At 41.2% G+C, this 19,467-nt stretch overlaps 1 protein-coding gene across 1 annotated transcript in view; it reads left to right on the top strand.

Annotated features, from left to right (window-relative positions):
- The first annotated feature begins 7,317 nt into the window (after positions 1-7,317).
- LOC125247079 overlaps positions 7,318-19,467 on the top strand; it is a 53,227-nt gene continuing 41,077 nt past the window's right edge. The window contains exons 1-5 of the mRNA XM_048158253.1: positions 7,318-7,467; positions 7,712-8,029; positions 8,127-8,462; positions 9,726-9,797; positions 9,891-9,968. Coding sequence (XP_048014210.1) covers positions 7,407-7,467; positions 7,712-8,029; positions 8,127-8,462; positions 9,726-9,797; positions 9,891-9,968 — 865 coding nt within the window. The 5' untranslated portion in view covers positions 7,318-7,406. The remainder of the gene's footprint in view (positions 7,468-7,711; positions 8,030-8,126; positions 8,463-9,725; positions 9,798-9,890; positions 9,969-19,467) is intronic.

Below are 19,467 nucleotides of genomic sequence, written 5' to 3'. Positions count from 1 at the left end.
TAAATTTTCTAAAACATCTTTGGTCAAGAAACAGTATGCGTGGAGGCGTGAATAATCATGAATAATGGGTGATTCTCACCTGAGAAGACAAAAGAATCGCATAAAAGAGCTCTAATGACCTGCATAAATAATAGGGCCTTTCAGTCAGATAGGCTGTGAAAAAACCCTCTGTTGATCATGTCTCAAGCTCATCATAATGTAAATCAAACATACAGAAAAAAACAGCAATACTGTGAAATATTATTACAATTTAAAATAATGGTATTCTATTATTAAAATATAATGCATTTCTATGATACAAAGTGTCTGAACAGTTATGTTACCCCTATGGCATTTCATATAGGCTTTTAGCTTAAAAGCATGCACATTTGGAGAAATATTGATTGATTCTCATGTTTATGTCAATTTTCTATACAGAGGAGTATTTATTCATTATTTATTGTCATCACCGTGAACGCTGGATACTGTGTTTACAATTCATACTTGCAGCCGGAGGGCGCTCTGTGCACTTTTAGTCCACAAATGCCAATGCTAAAGAAGAATAGGCAATCCAGGAAATAACTGAACTAACAGAGGCCAGATGTAGTGATATGGTTGAATATCGCCCCCTAGTGGATGAGTGAAGGAGGGGAATAAAAAGGTATCACATCACGTCGGTTTTGACCTGGCTTACTTCAGCACACAATAACAATAAAATAGCCATCCTAACACAACATGGTGTCAGAAGTTTGCACGAGAACGGCATAGGAGGACTGAGAGAGCCCTTTTGCCAAGAGTTGTAACATAATTAACATCTGCAGATAATTTCATCACAGCACTACATTGCCTAGCTGAGCATTGCGGCTATGGAGAATTATATAGTGAAATGATTCGGGACAGATTAGTGGTTGGACTGAGAGATAAAAGATTGTCAGAGCAACTTCAGATGGATCCTGAACTCACTTTAGAGAAGGCTGTCACACGTGTACGCCAAAGTGAGCTGGTAAAGAAACAGCAAGAAGAGCTGAAAGTCAACTTTAAAAGTGATTTAGCAACCAATGTTGATATCGTTCATGCACAGCAACGACCTTACAATAAAGGACGAAGCATGATGCAGAGTAAGAAGCCTGCTAGGATGGCAGAGAAGCAAACTGTGTTGGAAAAGTCCATTCCATGTAAGAGGTGTGGGAAAATTCCTTCTCACAGCAAATTTCAGTGCCCAGCAAGACAGGCTTACTGCAACCTTTGTAAGAAAAAAGGTCATTATGCAAAGGTTTGCAGGTCCAGAGGAATTAGTGAAGTAAACATGACTGGTGATGAACAAGAGGATGACATGGCTTTCTTAGGTACTGTCAGTACAGAGCAGAATGATGCCCCCTGGCTGATAAAACTAAAAGTGAATGATTCTGAGGTGCTGTTTAAAGTGGACACTGGAGCAGACGTCACAGTGGTTTCCGAAGATTTGTTCAAGCAGGAAAACTTCGGTAAACTGCAGAAAACCTCGAAGTTACTGCTGGGACCAGGCCAAGATTCTCTGCAGGTCAAGGGTAGGTGCACAGCTAAACTTAGCACGAAAAATAAAACCACAACCCAAGACATATATGTGATTTCGGGATTGAAAATGGCGCTACTCGGGCGGCCAGCAATCCATGCTTTAGGTATCGTAGCGAGAATCGATACAGTGAACCTTGATAGTATGGAGTCAGTGAAAAGACAGTTTCCTGGATTATTCGAGGGTCTGGGAAAACTGCAGGGAGAGTATGAGATATCTCTGAAGCCTGACGCCAAGCCCTTTTCGCTGTCAACACCCCGTCGTATTCCATTGCCCCTCATGACAAAAGTGAAACAGGAATTGGAACGCATGGAGAATCAAGGTGTGATTTCCAGAGTTGAACAACCGACTGATTGGTGAGCAGGCATGGTCGTTGTTCCGAAACCAAATGGTGCAGTGCGCATATGTGTGGACCTTACAAAGCTCAACAGTGCAGTAAACAGGGAAAGATACATTCTTCCTTCTGTAGAACATTCTCTGGGTCAACTTGAAGGAGCCAAGGTCTTCTCAAAACTCGACGCCAACTCAGGATTTTGGCAGATTCCTTTGTCAGAGAATTCAGCCCTCCTCACCACCTTTATTACTCCTTTTGGAAGGTTTTGCTTCAACCGACTTTGTTTTGGGATATCTTCTGCTCCAGAACATTTTCAAAAAAAGGATGTCACAGATGCTGGAAGGTCTAGAGGGGGTTTTGTGCCACATGGACGATATTTTAGTGTTCGGAGCATCCCAGACTGAACATGATCAGTGTCTCTTTGCTGTGCTGCAAAAACTGCAAAAGGAAGGTGTGACTCTCAATGATAAATGTGAATTCTCAAAGAAGAGTTTGAAGTTCCTGGGGCAGATATTGGATGAGTCAGGAGTTCACGCAGATCCTGAAAAGGTGTGTGCAGTCACTCATATGAGTGAGCCAACAAATGTAAGTGAAGTGAGGAGATTCATGGGCATGATAAATCACCTAGGGAAGTTTTTACCTAACCTAGCAGAGAAAACGCAGCCTTTAAGAGATTTACTGCAGAAAAAGAATATGTGGGTATGGGGAGAGCAACAAAAGAGAGCTTTTGAGAACATTAAAAGAGATCTAAGCACACCACCTGGACTGACTCTTTATGATCCAAAAGCGACCACAGTTGTTTCAGCTGATGCATCATCTTACGGGATTGGAGCTGTATTGCTACAGATGCAAGGGGACAAGCAGCTTAAACCTGTAGCCTACGCATCAAGAGCACTCACAAACACGGAAAGGAGATATGCGCAAATTGAAAAGGAGGCCTTAGCTGTCACCTGGGCTTGTGAGCGCTTCTCGGACTTTCTCGTGGGTCTTTCTTTTCATGTAGAAACAGACCACAAACCAGTTCAAAGAACCTAGATGAACTACCACCGCGTATCCAAAGATTGCGCATGAGACTCATGAAATTCACTTACACTATTTCGCATGTCCCAGGGAAAAACATTGCGACTGCTGATGTCCTCTCTAGAGCACCTAGTGAAGAAGGAGAACATGACAGACAGCAAAATGAAGAAGAGATGAACCTGTATGTGACCTCAGTTGTCACCAGCTTACCTGCTACTGAAAAGAGACTTCACGAAATTCAGCAACATCAGGAAGCTGATCCAGTTTTACAGCTGGTGAAAGAGTACTCTCTTGAAGGTTGGCCGTCTAAAAACAGAGTGGAAGCCATGGTGCAGCCGTATTTCCAGTTTGCTGGGGAGTTAACAGTAGAGAATGGACTGTTGCTAAAAGGCTGTCGTCTGGTAATTCCAAAGTCACTACAGAGTGATATCCTGGAGAAACTGCATGGTGCACACCAGGGCATTGCTAAATGCAGAGAACGTGCTAAGCAATCGGTTTGGTGGCCAGGTCTGAGCGCACAGCTGCAATCAAAGGTGAAAAAATGTGACGTATGTGCAAGCCAAAGTAAACACTTTAAAGAAACATTGATTCCCACTGAATTCCCTGAAAGGTCTTGGACAAAAGTCGGTGCAGATCTGTTTCAGTGGAAAGAGGATCAATACTTGCTGGTTATCGATTATTTTTCCCGGTTTGTGGAAATAGCAAAACTGTCTTCAACAACTGCTGCAAGTGTGGTAACCCATCTCAAAAGTATGTTTGCTCATCACGGAATTCCTACTGAGGTGATGTCAGACAATGGACCACAATTCAGTGCAGAATGTTTCAAGAAATTCGCTAAAGAGTGGGGTTTCTCTCATACGACATCCAGTCCCAGATATCCACAAGCCAATGGGGAAGCTGAAAGGGCAGTAAGAACGGTGAAAGATTTACTTGCTAAAGCAGCAGATCCATATCTTGCTCTTATGGAGTATCGGGCAACACCATTAGCTAATGGATATAGTCCAGCAGAACTGCTGATGGGCCGAAAGCTTCGCACGACAATACCAGTTGTTCCATCAATGTTGAATCCTGGCTGGATGGACTTGGATCGTCTGAAAGCAGAGGAAAATGTAAAGAGAAAGAAACAAGTTAAACAGTTTAATAATAGACACAGAGCACATGACTTACCACAGTTACATCCAGGTGAGCCAGTGTGGATTAGTGACACCAAAGATAAAGGGACTGTGATTATGAAAGCAGAGACTCCAAGATCCTACCTGGTGGATTCACCTAAAGGTATTCTTTGTCGGAATCGAAGTCATCTAGTGTCAACCCCAGTAGCACTGCCAGTAGAAACATTGAGTCCTAATAGAACACCTGTACTGGTAAACAAATATTCTAGTGTTGTGCCAGACACTGTGGATTCAGCAAATGTTCCAGTGCTTCTCAGCACTCCTGAGAAAAGGTATCCTTCCAGAGACAGGAGACCTCCAAAGTACCTGGAGGACTTTGTGCATAGTTAGCAGGTACTATTGGGAGAACTGAGTGATTTGCTACGGGGCAGAATAAACCCCCACACTCTGAAAGGGGGATGTAGTGATATGGTTGAATACCGCCCTCTAGTGGATGAGTGAAGGAGGGGAATAAAAAGGTATCACATCACGTCGGTTTTGACCTGGCTTACTTCACACAATAACAATAAAATAGCCATCCTAACACAACAGCCAGAGATCGCTAACTATGGCTATTCAAAACACTTTTCAAGACAATAAATACACGATTGAGATGATGTATGCATGTGAATAGCACTGACTCCGTGGGCGTGGCCGCATTAGCGGATAATGAGCTGAATCAAGGACTTCTGACATGGCTCTCTTTTCATACAGATTACATAAACACAGAAGGTTTGTTTTCAATTTGACTTACATGATTTAAAACCTGACATTTCAACGTTTTTTTAGACAAAAGTCTCATTTTTTTGTCATTAGTATTCACTAAGTTACAGTTCATTTTCTGAGAACTATCAGATTGGACTTCGTTCAGAGGGAGACGAGAGATCACGCATCATGTTAGTTTTCTTTATTTTACAAAAAGCACATTTTGTTTTTACTCAGAGTGTACACAAATAAAAGAAGATATTCCACAGATTAAAATGGTGTATAGCTCTTAATTGTATGTGCAACATTGACGGAGTATTTTGAGTCTCTTTCACACTGGTTAGAAAAAAAATGCAGTGTTCACGCCGGCGTGACCACCGACCCGAGGGAGTTAATATCTGGGGGCTCGCAACAAAAGAGTGGGAGAGTTTGGTTCCAGCATACACCAGTTCCTCCATTTTCCCTGAGAAGCACAGAAGAGGGGATGCTGGAGAGAGGGATAATGTGTTCGGTGAGAGGAGCTGTTGCTCTGGTGTTACCGGAGGCTGTAGTATGTTGTCCTGGCTTCCCTGGCTGTTTTGCCGAAAGTCGTCCTTGGGTGCTGAATCTTGGAGCAGTTCTAACACATCACTGTCTATCAGTGAGCTCTGTGGGCAGGGCTCAGTCAGGATTGTGTCCGTGAGCAGTGGTTGTTGTGGCTGCGTGGTGTTATCATTGAACTTGTGGGATGTGTCAACCGCATGTCCATTCAGGTGCTGAAATGAAGTCCTGTGGTCAGTTGTACTCTGTCCAGGTGTGTTTGTGCCATTCAGATTGGCACACACTGCTGAAGGATGATGGAGGGAGAAGTAGATATTGTCCTTTAGCACTCTTGAGCCCAGTTTGTTTGGGTGCAGGCCATCATGTGTGAACAATTGTCTCTGACTCCAGAACAGATTGAAGTTGTCGATGAAATTCTGTCCCTTTAAGTTGCAGGTTTTTTGCAGCCATGTGTTAAGCCCAAGCAACCGTGTAAATCGATTTGTTCCTCTTGCTGGGAGTGGTCCACTGATGAACGACTGAACTTTTAGTCTTCAAAAAGTTCATTGAAATCCCTTTTAAGGAGTTCTGACTGCTCCTTCCGAATATCATTCTTCCCCACATGGATGATCAGTCGATTTGCAGTTTTATATTTCATCAGAATGTTCTTAAGTTCCCTGTTTACATCAGAAACTGTTGCTTGTGGAAGGCAGCATGTAATTGTATCCCTGCTGCTAATGTTTCTGATAATAGAGTCACCCACTATCAGAGTCCTGGGCTCGGCTGCTCTATGAGCTGAGTGCCGCTGTCTGTTCGAACTTGAGCGGCAGTTAGCATCGGTGTTAGCTGCTGGCTGATTTGATCTGTGTCCGATCATGTTTGGGGATTCCTCACCCACATTCATCACGTCTGGAGATTCCTCACCCACATTCATTAACACTTCAAATCTGTTCTCCAGATGTACTGGCGGTGGTAGGGAGCTAGTGTTTGGGGTAGAGGATGCTACTGCAATATGTGATACTCGTGACAATCTGATGTCTCGAGTGCCTTTGGGTTTTGCTCCCTGCTCCCTGTCCATCGATTAGTATGTCGATCAGTTTCGGCACTCAGTATGGTCTGTTTAGGAGCATTAGATTCATGGGACTCACCGACTGTGTGCTGAGGACGTCCATGATGAAGCTCTGTTGTGTGTTCCTTCTGGTTTGGTAGTCCTGCAAGTAACTTTGTTTCAAGAACTGCAATCCTTTGTAGAAGTCTGTGGCAGTTTGTGCAGCAGGTAGATTCTTCACTCGGAGGAGGCATATTATTTCTAATCCTTTTGGATGTAGGCAGCTGTGTTTTCCCTTCTCCGGAATGTGAGCTGATGGCTGCCATCAGTGGGAGGCTGGTTGGATAAAAATTCGCCTTTTTTGTAGCAAATCTTCCAGTTAAAAAGTTTGTTGGTGCCAAGATTTGTCGTTTGAGCACTGTGCTGATTTGCTGTAGTTAAAATTAGGAGATAAAATATAAAAGCAATAGAGCAAAGCGCGGAGCTGTAAGCAAGAGCGTCCGAACAGTAGCGAAGCAGTAGCGAAGTATAAGCAGTATAAGTTAGTCAAATAAAAGGAGTTAACTGGAGATTTAATTTAATGCAACTGTGCCGCCAGTATTTTACTGGAAATTTACAGGACTTTTTTTCTAATTACTGTAAATTTACAGTGAAATGTTTTACAGTGATGAGGGAGACCGAGACAGTGAGAATAATATCAATAAAAAAGTAACTGTAGTCTGATTACAAGTATTTTAAAATATAATATAATGTAATTATAAGTAATTCATTATTGTAATCTGATTACATAATCCAGATTACATGTAACCAGTTACACCAACTCTTTCCCTGTGTTTACATCCAACAATCAATACATTATATGGGGATTTTGTAGAGGAGAGTTGAGGATCACTCAGAGGTGTAGTCGAGACCAGATCCTCCAATCTACAGAGAGTAAAATGAAACTCTGAGTCAGTGTCACTAAATATAAACTCTAGCAGGATTTAGAGAAACACTCAGTTCAGATCAGAGGAAGTTCTCAACCACAGGAGGAGCTGATGATGATTAAAGGAAGAGCTGTAACTATATAATGAAGAGAAAGACTGACAGAAACAGAAAATGTCTGATCAGTGTGATCTGTGTCTGCTGGGACTGATCATTCTCTCTTCACTTCTCACAGGTAAAGAAATCTGGATTTTCTCTAAAGACATTTAGTGGAATTAGTCTGGAAAGAGTTGATTTGAACATGCTCAGTTTATTCTTGCACACATTCACGTTGTGATCTCAGAGTTGTGTATTGATACATACAGATCATACTGTATTATTCCTGATACTGGACATAGAGTCACTCAAACATCTGATTGTGTTAAGTATGTTTTATGTTTTCATTTATTAATATATCAGTTAAATATACTGTGTTTCAGGTATCAGTGGAGTGGATTATGCTCATGTGTTCATCAGTTCTGGTGAAAATGTCCGTCTGCCCTGTAATGCTCTTTCTGACTGTAAATCAACTACATGGATCTATAATCGTTTCAGACATTCAGCAGCAGTTGGACTGATTGAATTAGGGAAAAAGAAGAAAGACACAGAGAGACATGAGAGACTGAGTCTGGGGTCTGACTGCTCTCTGAACATCAAGAACGTCACAGAAGAAGATTATGGATTATACACTTGCCAACAATTTGTGAATTGGCAGAAACAAGGACCTGATGCAGGTGTTTATCTGCATGTTCTTCATGGTAAGATTATGATTATATGTTCAATGTAAAAAGGACAGATTCTCCCTTTAAACTCACATGATGATTGAAGAGTCTGTGATTTGTGACTTGTGTTCAGTTTCAGTGTCTCCATCATCATCATCATCATCATCCTCACAGACTGAGATCAGTCCAGGTCGCTCTGTGACTCTCTCCTGTCAGTTGTATTCATATACTGGATCCCTCTGTGATGATTGGGTTTATTATAATGAGGGACTTCATCTGTTGTGGGTGAATCAGGCTGGTGTTGATCTGAAGACAGACTCCAGATATCAGATATTATTCTCATCAGATCACTGTATCATCACTCTGACTACAACACTCCTGAATGAAGATGACAACAGAGAGTGGAGATGTCAGCTTACTCTCAGAAATCAACTCCAGACCTCAGTCAGATACACTGTCAAGTATTCAGGTGAGAAACAACTATTACTACTGTAAAATATGATGTTAATGTCCTAGATGAACATCTGGGGCCGTATTCACAAAACGTTTTATCTTACCACTAAGAGTTCTCCTAAATAGCAGTAAAAGTTCTTAGCTAAGAGTTTTCTCTTAAAACTTATTCACAAAGCTGCTGAGACAAACTTTTACTAAGGAATAGACTGAAGTCTTAAGCTAAGAGTAAGGGCGGGGCTGACCTCGTTGCTATGGAGTATACACACAGTGATTGGCTGATGGGGGAGGAGTCAGCGATTTAATCATAGAAATATTGTAGAATGAGGTGTCATGTTTCCACATTAAAATAAAGGTTTTAAAATACAAATGTTGCCCTATTCAAATAAATATTTTTTTTAATAAAAATGTTGTCATAGTCAAAATAAAATGTTGCCATAAAGGTTTTAAAATAGGCTAAGTGTCACTAATTAAACTAGTATATACAGTTAATTGTCCATCTCTTGGATGTCTGCATATCAAGAGAATGCAGAATTCAAGCGACAAATTATGTTTTATAAACAAAGTTTTGGAGAAACACATTCGAACAGCCTTTCTAATCAGCTCGAGAGGAGGAATATATACACAGACGAAAGCCGACTCGCCTAGTTACTTCGACAGTTTTCTGCATCCCTCCGCCACCCCATCCCTCACTTGGCTGGAGATACGGAGATAACTTTGGGTTTGGGCTAAATTTCAAGCTCAGAGCCCTCAATCCCCTTGGACAGCACACCAAATACGCTTATTATATATATATATATATTTTTTACTCTATTCAATCATTTGTAAGTGTGAACTCATGAAAACCATTGCCACAGGTAATCAGACAATATTTATTTATTTGCTAAAGGTTTTTTTTTTTTTTTTTTTGCGTCTCATCGTAGATTCAAATCTAAAAATCAAAATGTATTGCATTTATGAAGAAAAAGTTCATAAGGCTCTATCCTCTATTCCCTCAATGGTGTACAGTGTCTTTGGGTGGATTAGGACTGTTTGTGATTTGGTCTTAGTGATTTAGGAGTCCTCTTGACTACTCCTAATGTTTCACAGATTTAGGAACTACTTTTAGCGCTAAAATGCTTTGTGAAATACTCTTAAAGCAAAAATTTAGGACTCCTAAAATTAGGACTGACACGCCCATTATTTTTAAGAGTTTCTCCTAAATCTGCAAGTTAGGAGCTACTTTTAGCCTTAAGATGTTTTGTGAATATGGCCCCTGAACATTCATCTTCTGATTCAACAGCACTGATTCCAGTCAGCAGCTCAAACTCTGAGAAGAAATCAAGCCAAACTACAGCAGCAGCTCCTACACAAGGTTCATGATCACATGATCACTGTCACACATCATCAGTCTCTCACTTCACTGGTTCACACTGGCTTTAATTAATCCATCCTTTCATTTGTACAGAGAATCAGAAGTCATTAAATACTCCAAACTCTGAGAGGACAGCAGCTGCACAAACACCTGGATTTACTGAACAACAAGGTGTTTATTCATGACTTTCTTATTTCAGTGGTTCAATTACTGAGAAAGATTGTATTTTGAAGACCTCAATCATTCACTTTCTCCACACAAACAGGAAGTCAGCGTAAAAGCTAATGTAAAGAGTACATATACTAGAGTAAATATACTTCTTCATATATGATGATGATGATGTTTCTATGTGTCATGATGTGTTGAAGTGAACTAACAGACGTGATCCACAGGTCCAGCTGACACAGCATCAGAAACTGAAGTCAGTGTGACTGCTGGATCATTATTCAGAGGTACGACACGTTCATTTCTACTGACAGCTTTACACCATTAAACTATCAGTCAGTCTGTAAATGCTTCATCAATAACTGTTCATAGTTGAATCCCCTTGACTTCAGTCATGTCCAGTTTCTCTTCTTCTTCTTCTTCTTCTTCCACACATGTTTCCTGCAGTGATTGTGATTATTGTTGAGATGGCAGTGTTTGCTGCTCCTACTGTGATTCTTCTTCAGATCATCTGTGCAAGAAGAGCTGGTGAGTTTGAGCTTCACACAATCTGATGATTCACACTCATCTGATCTGGAACAATCTGCAATCATGGTAAAAACACATACGAGAGGTCAGTCAATGCTTTTATTTTGCAGGGAGGAAGGACTCGCAGCACCCAGAGGAAATAGAGATGCCTACAATATTACAATAAAATACTGCTGAGTTTGGAGACCATCTGAAACAAGATTTAAAACAGCAAAAACTCACAGAGGATTGTTCATTGTTTGATTTTCTTCTCAGAAAACAGAGAAAAACTCCCTGAAGAAATAGTGACACCTTCAAGTTTAGATTTGTTTTTGTTGATACTTTTATTTGAAAGCAGAAATTTATTTCAAATTTAATTCAGATGAATGTTAGAAACTGTAAACCTTTTGGTTACTTTAATTCAAACTGGGTTAAAATTCAGTGTATTAAACAGGCTGAACTTCTGCTATTGTTAACTGAAAAGATAGAGTTGAATGTCATGCAGCAGCACTTAAAGAAAGAAGAGGAAGTGAAATCAGAATTATTCAGTCTAAACCCGTTCAGAGATGATCACTGCTCTATGTGGTTAAATTAACTGAGTTCTGAGTAACATGTTTCTAAACCTCAACAGTGAGATCACAGCTATGAAAACACCAGAACTGCTATAATTAATTCACTATTTTAGTTACAGAAGTGTAGGATGGGTATCAACCATCAACCATACCAAAGTCTTGACTCTGGAATAGATGCAAAACGTCACTGTAAAACTTCATACAGACTCAGAGTTTGACTTAATTATTGAATAATCTGTATGATGATGATTCCATAATCACCATTATCATAATTGCAGAGATACAACAAACAAATTACCTTTATATGGACACTCATTATTTTATGCTTAGGCTATGATTCACTTTCCTTTAATGTGTTTGCTTGCTGTATAGTTTTTGTGTCAATGAATCTTTGAAAATAGCAATCATAAGTTCAATGTGTGTCAAATTGGCATTCAAAAATCTGATGCAAATAATATACTTTTAAAATTCCATTATTTCACAAGTTCCTACATACATGAAATCAGAAATAGTGTTTATTTGGTGTGCTGTCTGAAGGAGGACTCCGATCTTGAACTTTGGCTTGAACCCACCCAGCCAGCAATGACACGTGGGGCCCAGATGGGTTAACTACGGGTTCCATGGTACTGTGTGGGCATGGGCTTTGGCTGGGTGAAATCAGCGGGTCCCATGTAGGTTTTGTAGTACGAGTCCCACATAGGAAGCCCATATGAGCTGATTACATGGGCCCCATAAGGGACAGGCATGGGCCAAGTGGGCATGGGTTTGATCTGGGAACACATATATGGGTCTTGAATGGCATATTTATGGGCCAAGTGGGCATGGGTTTGAACTGGGAATGCACATATGGGTCCTGCATAGAATTTTTATGGGCCAAGTGGGCATGGGTTTGAACTGGGAACACATATATGGGTCTTGAATGGCATATTTATGGGCCAAGTGGACATGGGTTTGAACTGGGAATGCACATATGGGTCCTGCATAGAAATTTTATGGGCCAAGTGGGCATGGGTTTGAACTGGGAACACATATATGGGTCTTGCATGACATATTTATGGGCCAAGTGGGCATGGGTTTGATCTGGGAACACATATATGGGTCTTGAATGGCATATTTATGGGCCAAGTGGACATGGGTTTGAACTGGGAATGCACATATGGGTCCTGCATAGAAATTTTATGGGCCAAGTGGGCATGGGTTTGAACTGGGAACACATATATGGGTCTTGAATGGCATATTTATGGGTCAAGTGGTCATGGGTTTGAACTGGGAACACATATATGGGTCTTGCATGATATATTTATGGGCCAAGTTGGCATGGGTTTGAACTGGGAACACATATATGGGTCTTGCATGACATATTTATGGGCCAAGTGGTCATGGGTTTGAACTGGGAACACATATATGGGTCTTGAATGGCATATTTATGGGTCAAGTGGGCATGGGTTTGAACTGGGAATGCACATATGGGTCCTGCATAGAATTTTTATGGGTCAAGTGGGCATGGGTTTGAACTGGGAAAACATATATGGGTCTTGAATGGCATATTTATGGGTCAAGTGGTCATGGGTTTGAACTGGGAACACATATATGGGTCTTGCATGATATATTTATGGGCCAATTTGGCATGGGTTTGAACTGGGAACACATATATGGGTCTTGCATGACATATTTATGGGCCAAGTGGCCATGGGTTTGGGTGATTGGTTCAGGTCCAGCAATATTATGTAATGCTCATCTACAAACAAGCAAAAATAAAATAAAATAAAATAAAATAAAATAAAATAAAATAAAATAAAATAAAATAAAATAAAATAAAATAAAATAAAATAAGCTTAACTTAGGATATCAAGGGGAGCCTTATCATTCAAGCTCCTCTTGGCAAAGCAAAATCTGCTCGTCACAACATGGCAGACAGAGCATCATTCTGCTTGCTTCGATGCTGGACAGGACAAGAGGAAAAAAGAAAAAAAAGGACTTGCAGGAGGCCTCATCATCAATCTGTCTGCCACTTCTGTGTTGTTAGATGTCCTTGGACCAAGGAGTAGCATGTGTTTCTATCAAGGTGTAGCTCATACACCAACAATGACTGATGTGTTGGCTGTAAAAGGTACAGTAGATCTGTTTGGTTAGGCTATCTGAAGATCTTCAGGATGCATTGACATATACATGGTTTATGGTTTAAGACGGTAAAGGGAGGGGCTGAGGTAGTTAAAGAAGTAGGCCTGTAAGGACAGAGGCCCTTTCAATTTAAGTAAAAGAATAAAGCTGCAGAAAGCCTTCCGACAGTGCATGGACCATTCACATAAACACTTTCATTGGTGCAGTGACCCAGATTGGGACAGATTTATGGGGATAAGTGTAATGGAGACAGCATTGCTACTGCTGGCATTTGAATATTTACAATATTTATATTGTATGAATATTTTGCTAACTTAACATAAGTTGCTTATAACATATAGTTGCCTGTAGAATGTTGGGTAAATCCCTCCCTGATGCCTCATAGGACCCATTTTGCTACCCAATTGGCTTTTGGTCAGTTTGCACATCCATCTACCACGCCGGATACCCAGATTCAAGACCCACTTGGGGAGTGGTTTCTGGTATCAGAGGTGGAAGTCATTAATTACAAATACTCAGATTACTGTAATTAAGTAGATTTTTGGGGTACTTGTACTTTTATGAGTAGATTTTCAAGCCTGTACTTTTACTTGTAATATTCATTAATCCATGTAATCTACTAAGTTACTTTTAAAATCATAGTTGAGTACTGAGTACAATTTTAATTCATATCCAAACCTTTTATCTGCATTTTTGTAGCCAGTAAGGTGATTTGATAGCAAACAAGCCGATGAAAACCGGGTCATGAGGACGGAAAACAAAACAAAACAAAAAAAGGACATTAATGATTGATCTTTCATTGATTCTGAATGAAGAATTTAACCAGTTAAAAATGTATTCATGGATATTTAATCAATAGTCGTGGCTCCTCATGTAATTTAGTTTTTTGTCTGCCGGAGACATTTGCTTAATAAGGAAATAAAAACTTAAATGAGAAAAAAATGAGGGAAAAACACTTGTTTTGAATCTTATCAATTATTAATGATTAATAGATTGTTGGCATGTTAACTTCTGGTAAAGGAAAACACACAATTTCCAGCCCTAGTCTGGAGAAGTGACGGTGACGTCAGTGGTTAAAAGTAACTAATACTCTGAATATTTTATTTTTAGTTTTTTTTTTTTTTTTTATACAAACTGTACTTTTACTTGAGTATTTCTCTAACACCGGTACTTTTACTCGTAATTGAGTAATATTTTAGCAATGCACTTAATTGTACTTGACTACAGATTTTCAGTACTCTCCACCACTGCCTGTTATGCACAACAACACCTAATTAGGCTCATTCATAATGAAGCCAGCGAAGCAGTTAAGTCGTTTGTTAATTCTCTCACATATCCTTTAATTTACGAATTTTACTGTATTAAATTGTTATTTGGTCAGGCAGTTCGGACATCTCTGGGGCCTGTATGCAAAGGCCGTGTTTCACGCTCAAAACGTTAACAGTCCATTCGGAATCGGAAAGCAAGCTGGCTGTGACTTGGAGGTGAAGTGCATATTTCTTCCGTCCAACGCCGAATTTCCATAAAATTAAGGTAAGTTGAAATATTATGTTGCCATAAAAATAACACTGCAGATTGTACAGTAGTCTGTATTTTTGGTTTGTGCTGTTTAATCTGATGTAGAATCTAACCAAAAGGAAAAACAGCGGGTTTGGTTTAGCTATAGGGCTGGACAATAATTCAGTATCAATATATCACAATATACTTTTATTCAATAACGGTGATATGATATAAAATATATTCATCATTATTTCAGTCAATATCAGATTCAAAGTTTGGTTCCGTCCCGAACCCTTCCTCATGCTTTAAACATAAAAACATATTGCACATATTGCATAACACATACTTCAACATATTGCACTGTCCCCACCTTTTGCTCTAAGAATAAATTGGAACAAATCAAATCAAACTAAATGTGTAAGCAAACAGTCTCAAATGTTTTGGGCTTGTAAACATCATAATGTCGGTCTCCCCGGTCTCCCTGTGTATCTTGCTGGCTTCTATCGTTAGTTGTAGTGTTGCAGTTACAACTGCACTAGCAGCTAATACAAAATGAAGGATACATATTGACTAAGGTTGAATTTTGTTTGCTTGCATAACCCAAAGAACAAATATAGCTGCAGATATCTTATTGTAAAAATATAAGAATTATTAAAACTCGTAAAATATTCTGACAAAGGAGCTAAATAAATGATAATTGTATAATAATAATATAATTACCTACATTTTAAGTATATGAAAGTAAAACAAGCACAGCCAATTTGATGGAGCTGAATTAATATCAGCCTTATGACTCCCAGGAACATCTGAGTGGTTTGGCATCATGAGCATCAACCGTGATGTTCCTGGGATAAGGCTTTAATTTAAATTGTTAAAGATTATGTTTGTTGTTCAATGTATTATATAATGAGTGTATTTTGTATTGTATTTTTGGAGGGTTTTTTTCAGAGATTTTTTTAAAATATATTTTTTAGTTTACCGTATGTTGTGACATTGTTTTTTAAAGATAATTTTTGTTGTTCAATGTAATATATTTCTTGCAGTTCAAAGCATCAAGTGTCTTGTATTTATCTTGTACTTACATTCATTCTTCGTTTTTAATTTTTCTTAGATTGTTTCCTTAAATGAATGGTCGGGCTTACCTTGCATGAATTGCCCAGTTAGGACCAACATAAGATCCTTACAGAGCCCACTTTAAGCCCATATGGGCATTCACGGTTGAATCCTGGTGCAAGCCCACTTTAAACCCCTTTAGGCAGGTGGGGCCCAAATGGGTCTGACACAAATTGCCCGGTTAAGACCCACGTAAGACCCTTACAGATCCCACTTAAAACCCACCTGGGCATCCATGGCTGGCCCCCATGTGGATCCCGGGTGCAAACCCACTTTAAACCCCTTTGGGCAGGTGGGGCCCAAATGGGTCTGTCATGAATTGCCCGGTTAAGACCCACATAAGACCCTTACAGATCCCACTTAAAACCCACCTGGGCATCCACGGCTGGCCCCCATGTGGATCCCGGGTGCAAGCCCACTTTAAACCCCTTCAGACTGGTGGGCCCCAAATGGGTCTGACATGAATTGCCCGGTTAAGACCCACATAAGACCCTTACAGATCCCACTTAAAACCCACCTGGGCATCCATGGCTGGCCCCCATGTGGATCCCGGGTGCAAACCCACTTTAAACCCCTTTGGGCAGGTGGGGTCCAAATGGGTCTGTCATGAATTGCCCGGTTAAGACCCACATAAGACCCTTACAGATCCCACTTAAAACCCACCTGGGCATCCACGGCTGGCCCCCATGTGGATCCCGGTTGCAAACCCACTTTAAACCCCTTTGGGCAGGTGGGGCCCAAATGGGTCTGACATGAATTGCCCGGTTAAGACCCACATAAGACCCTTACAGATCCCACTTAAAACCCATCTGGGCATCCACGGCTGGCCCCCATGTGGATCCCGGTTGCAAACCCACTTTAAACCCCTTTGGGCAGGTGGGGCCCAAATGGGTTTGGCATGAATTGCCCAGTTAGGACCCACATAAGACTCTTACAGATCCCATTTAAAGCCCATCTGTGTAGCCATGTTGCAAAGCCCACTTTGGACCCCTTTGGGCAGGTGGGGCCCAAATGGGTCTGACATGAATTGCCCAATTAAGACCCATGCAGTACCCTTACAGGTCCCACTTTTAGTACGTCTGGGCTTCCACGGCTTGCCCCAATGTGGATCCCGGGTGCAAGCCCATAATGGGGCCCACATTTGCCGCCCATGAAGCCCTCATCTGGGCCCCACATGTCATTGCTGGCTGGGCAGAGTAATCCTCAGGTGGAGCATGCAATTGTGGTGCATTTAAGCCCGTAAGGCCTGTAAGTTCTCGGCCGCTCTTGCCACCAAAGCTTATCGTGCCTCCGGACAGGCTGCCTCCGCCTTGCATGCTATGGCCCTCCTGCAGGTACACCAGTCTGAAGCACCAAAAGAGCTGCATGAAGGTAGTTCTGAACTCGGGTTAATGCAGGAACTGTGTACGGCGATGGACCTTTAGGCCGACAAAAGTCACTGTGTGGGCCCTTGGTCAGATGAGGTCCACCTTAGTGGTCCAGGAACAGCTGAACCTGACTGAGATAAAGGAGGTTGACAAAGTTTGCTTTCTCGACTCCCCCAACTTCCAGGCCGGTCTCTTTAGCGACACTGTTGAGGACTTTGCCCAGCATTTCTCTGCAGTACAGAAGCAGACGGAAGCGATCAAACACATTCTGCTCCACCAGGGGCTGCTCCTCCACCTGCCCATTGCCGAGGGTGTCCCCCTGCAGCGTCTACATCTGCTCTGGTGCAGCAGCAGCCATTACCCAGGCCGCAATGTTGAGCTGTCGCAACACAGCCCGTCTCAACCAACTCTCAACTCTTTCCTCTGGAGGAGGGCCAGGTGGAGAATCTTCAGTTTTGTTTTGCAAAAGAGTTCATTTCTGTTAATTTCTGAGCAGTTTCCTTAATCTCTGGGTCACAAGAGGTGAGGTTTCACAGTGCTATGCTTCCTCACGCTCTCATCCCCCTCTTTCACCACAGTGCAGGAGTTTGCAGTTCGATGATGTGATGCTTTCTCATGCATCTCTAACTACTCTCTCGTGGGAACCATAGAGCAGATAAGAGTCACATCACAGTCACTGCCTCTACTCCAGGACGCTATGCCTCGTGGGTTTGGCCCCTGCATTCCACCTTGCTGCCCCTCTGCGGGTGCGTCTGGAGTTCAGCTGGTGCTGCTTCCACAGTGTCTGTAGGCCTAGCTAGCTCTTCCCAGCCTGTTTCAGTGGCTTACTCTGGCAATGGACGCAATAGGGTTAGTCCCTCCAGCCGAGATGAGGTTGGGGATTTACAGCCTTACTTCATCATATTCAAGAAAGGTGGTGGATCTGCATGCCTTGAATCAGGCCCTGCACAAGCTTCTGTTCAATATGTTAATGCAGAAACGCAGCCTCACATGCATTTACCCCAAAAATTGGTTTGCAGTGATCAACCTTTTTCATGTCATGATTCTACCTACAGCGTAAACTTTTCAAAGAATACGAAGGTGCGGTTTTGGCAGAACCATTTGGAAGGCGATCATTTGTTTACATAAAGCATGTACATTTTTTTTTTTTTTCGAAAATGGCTGATGGTTTCGCTAGATAAAGACCCTTATTCCTCGTCTGGTATTGTTTAAAGCTCCTTGAAGCTGCACTGAAACTGTAATTTTGACCTTCAACCGTTTGGAGTCCATTGAAGTCCACTATAAGGAGAATAATCTTGGATTGTTTTCATCAAAACCTTCAAGAAAGACATGAACATCTTGGATGACATGGGGGTGAGTAAATTATCAGGAAAATTTTATTTGAAAGTGAACTAATCCTTTAATGAACAAGTCAAAATATTACTTGTCACTGGCATTAGCACAGTCTTAGCTTATAGAGTCATATTTCAACAAAACATCTTGCATTATTAATATTTATTATGATTTATTATGATCAAGAACATTCCAAAATACAAATAACATTTCCTTTGATTCCTCCATCCTTGTTTTCTTTCCTTGCATCCTCCCCTCACACCCTACAGGGGTGGAGCTGAGATCGAGGAAAAGAAGTAAGGAAAGGAAACAAGGATGCACAAATGCAAAATGAGAAGCACCCAGAGAGGTTCAGTCAGAATATTTGTCATGTAACAGGTTACCTGTTTAAACATTACCTTTGCAGACAAACCTGGAACCACCAGGATTAACATCACAGAGGCTTATATTACAATCTCCACAATAAATGCCATGGGAATAGCCAGAAACATGCAGCCCTGGATCATTGGCATCACCACCAAAATATCTCGATCCCGAACCAGTGCATCATATTTGTCAATATTGCTCTGGGACTTCCCCATCTTGGCTGTCTTTCTCTGTGGTTTTCTCTTGGTGCCTAAATAACCTATTGGACATGTTCAACAGATCAGATTTTTCACCGATAATCAGCCAGGAAGAGCTCTAGGACTGACCCTCTAGTCCACGCTTGGTTAATTTTGTCCTCGGCCTTGGGTTCACTCTGACCCACTACTCTCACCACACTGTTTTTTTTTTTTATCAAAGACATCTCTTAACCACACTGGCTTACTCAACCACTATGGTTTATCCCTTTTAGAATTTTGAACTTGCAACCATGCATTTATTTAAGTAATGGTAACAGGTCTCCTGAATGACTTTTTAGAGTTGTCTTGTGTTGTGTTTGTGCTCCTTTGTTTTCTGTCTTGCTGGGGGATTTATGTACGTCTGTTGGTGCAGCAGCAGCGTGTCTTACAT

Source organism: Megalobrama amblycephala, linkage group LG1 (assembly GCF_018812025.1).
Source record: "Megalobrama amblycephala isolate DHTTF-2021 linkage group LG1, ASM1881202v1, whole genome shotgun sequence".
NCBI classification, from domain to species: domain Eukaryota; kingdom Metazoa; phylum Chordata; class Actinopteri; order Cypriniformes; family Xenocyprididae; genus Megalobrama; species Megalobrama amblycephala.
Note: the sequence above shows the minus strand (reverse complement) of the source record. Positions and strands in the feature narration are given on the sequence as shown.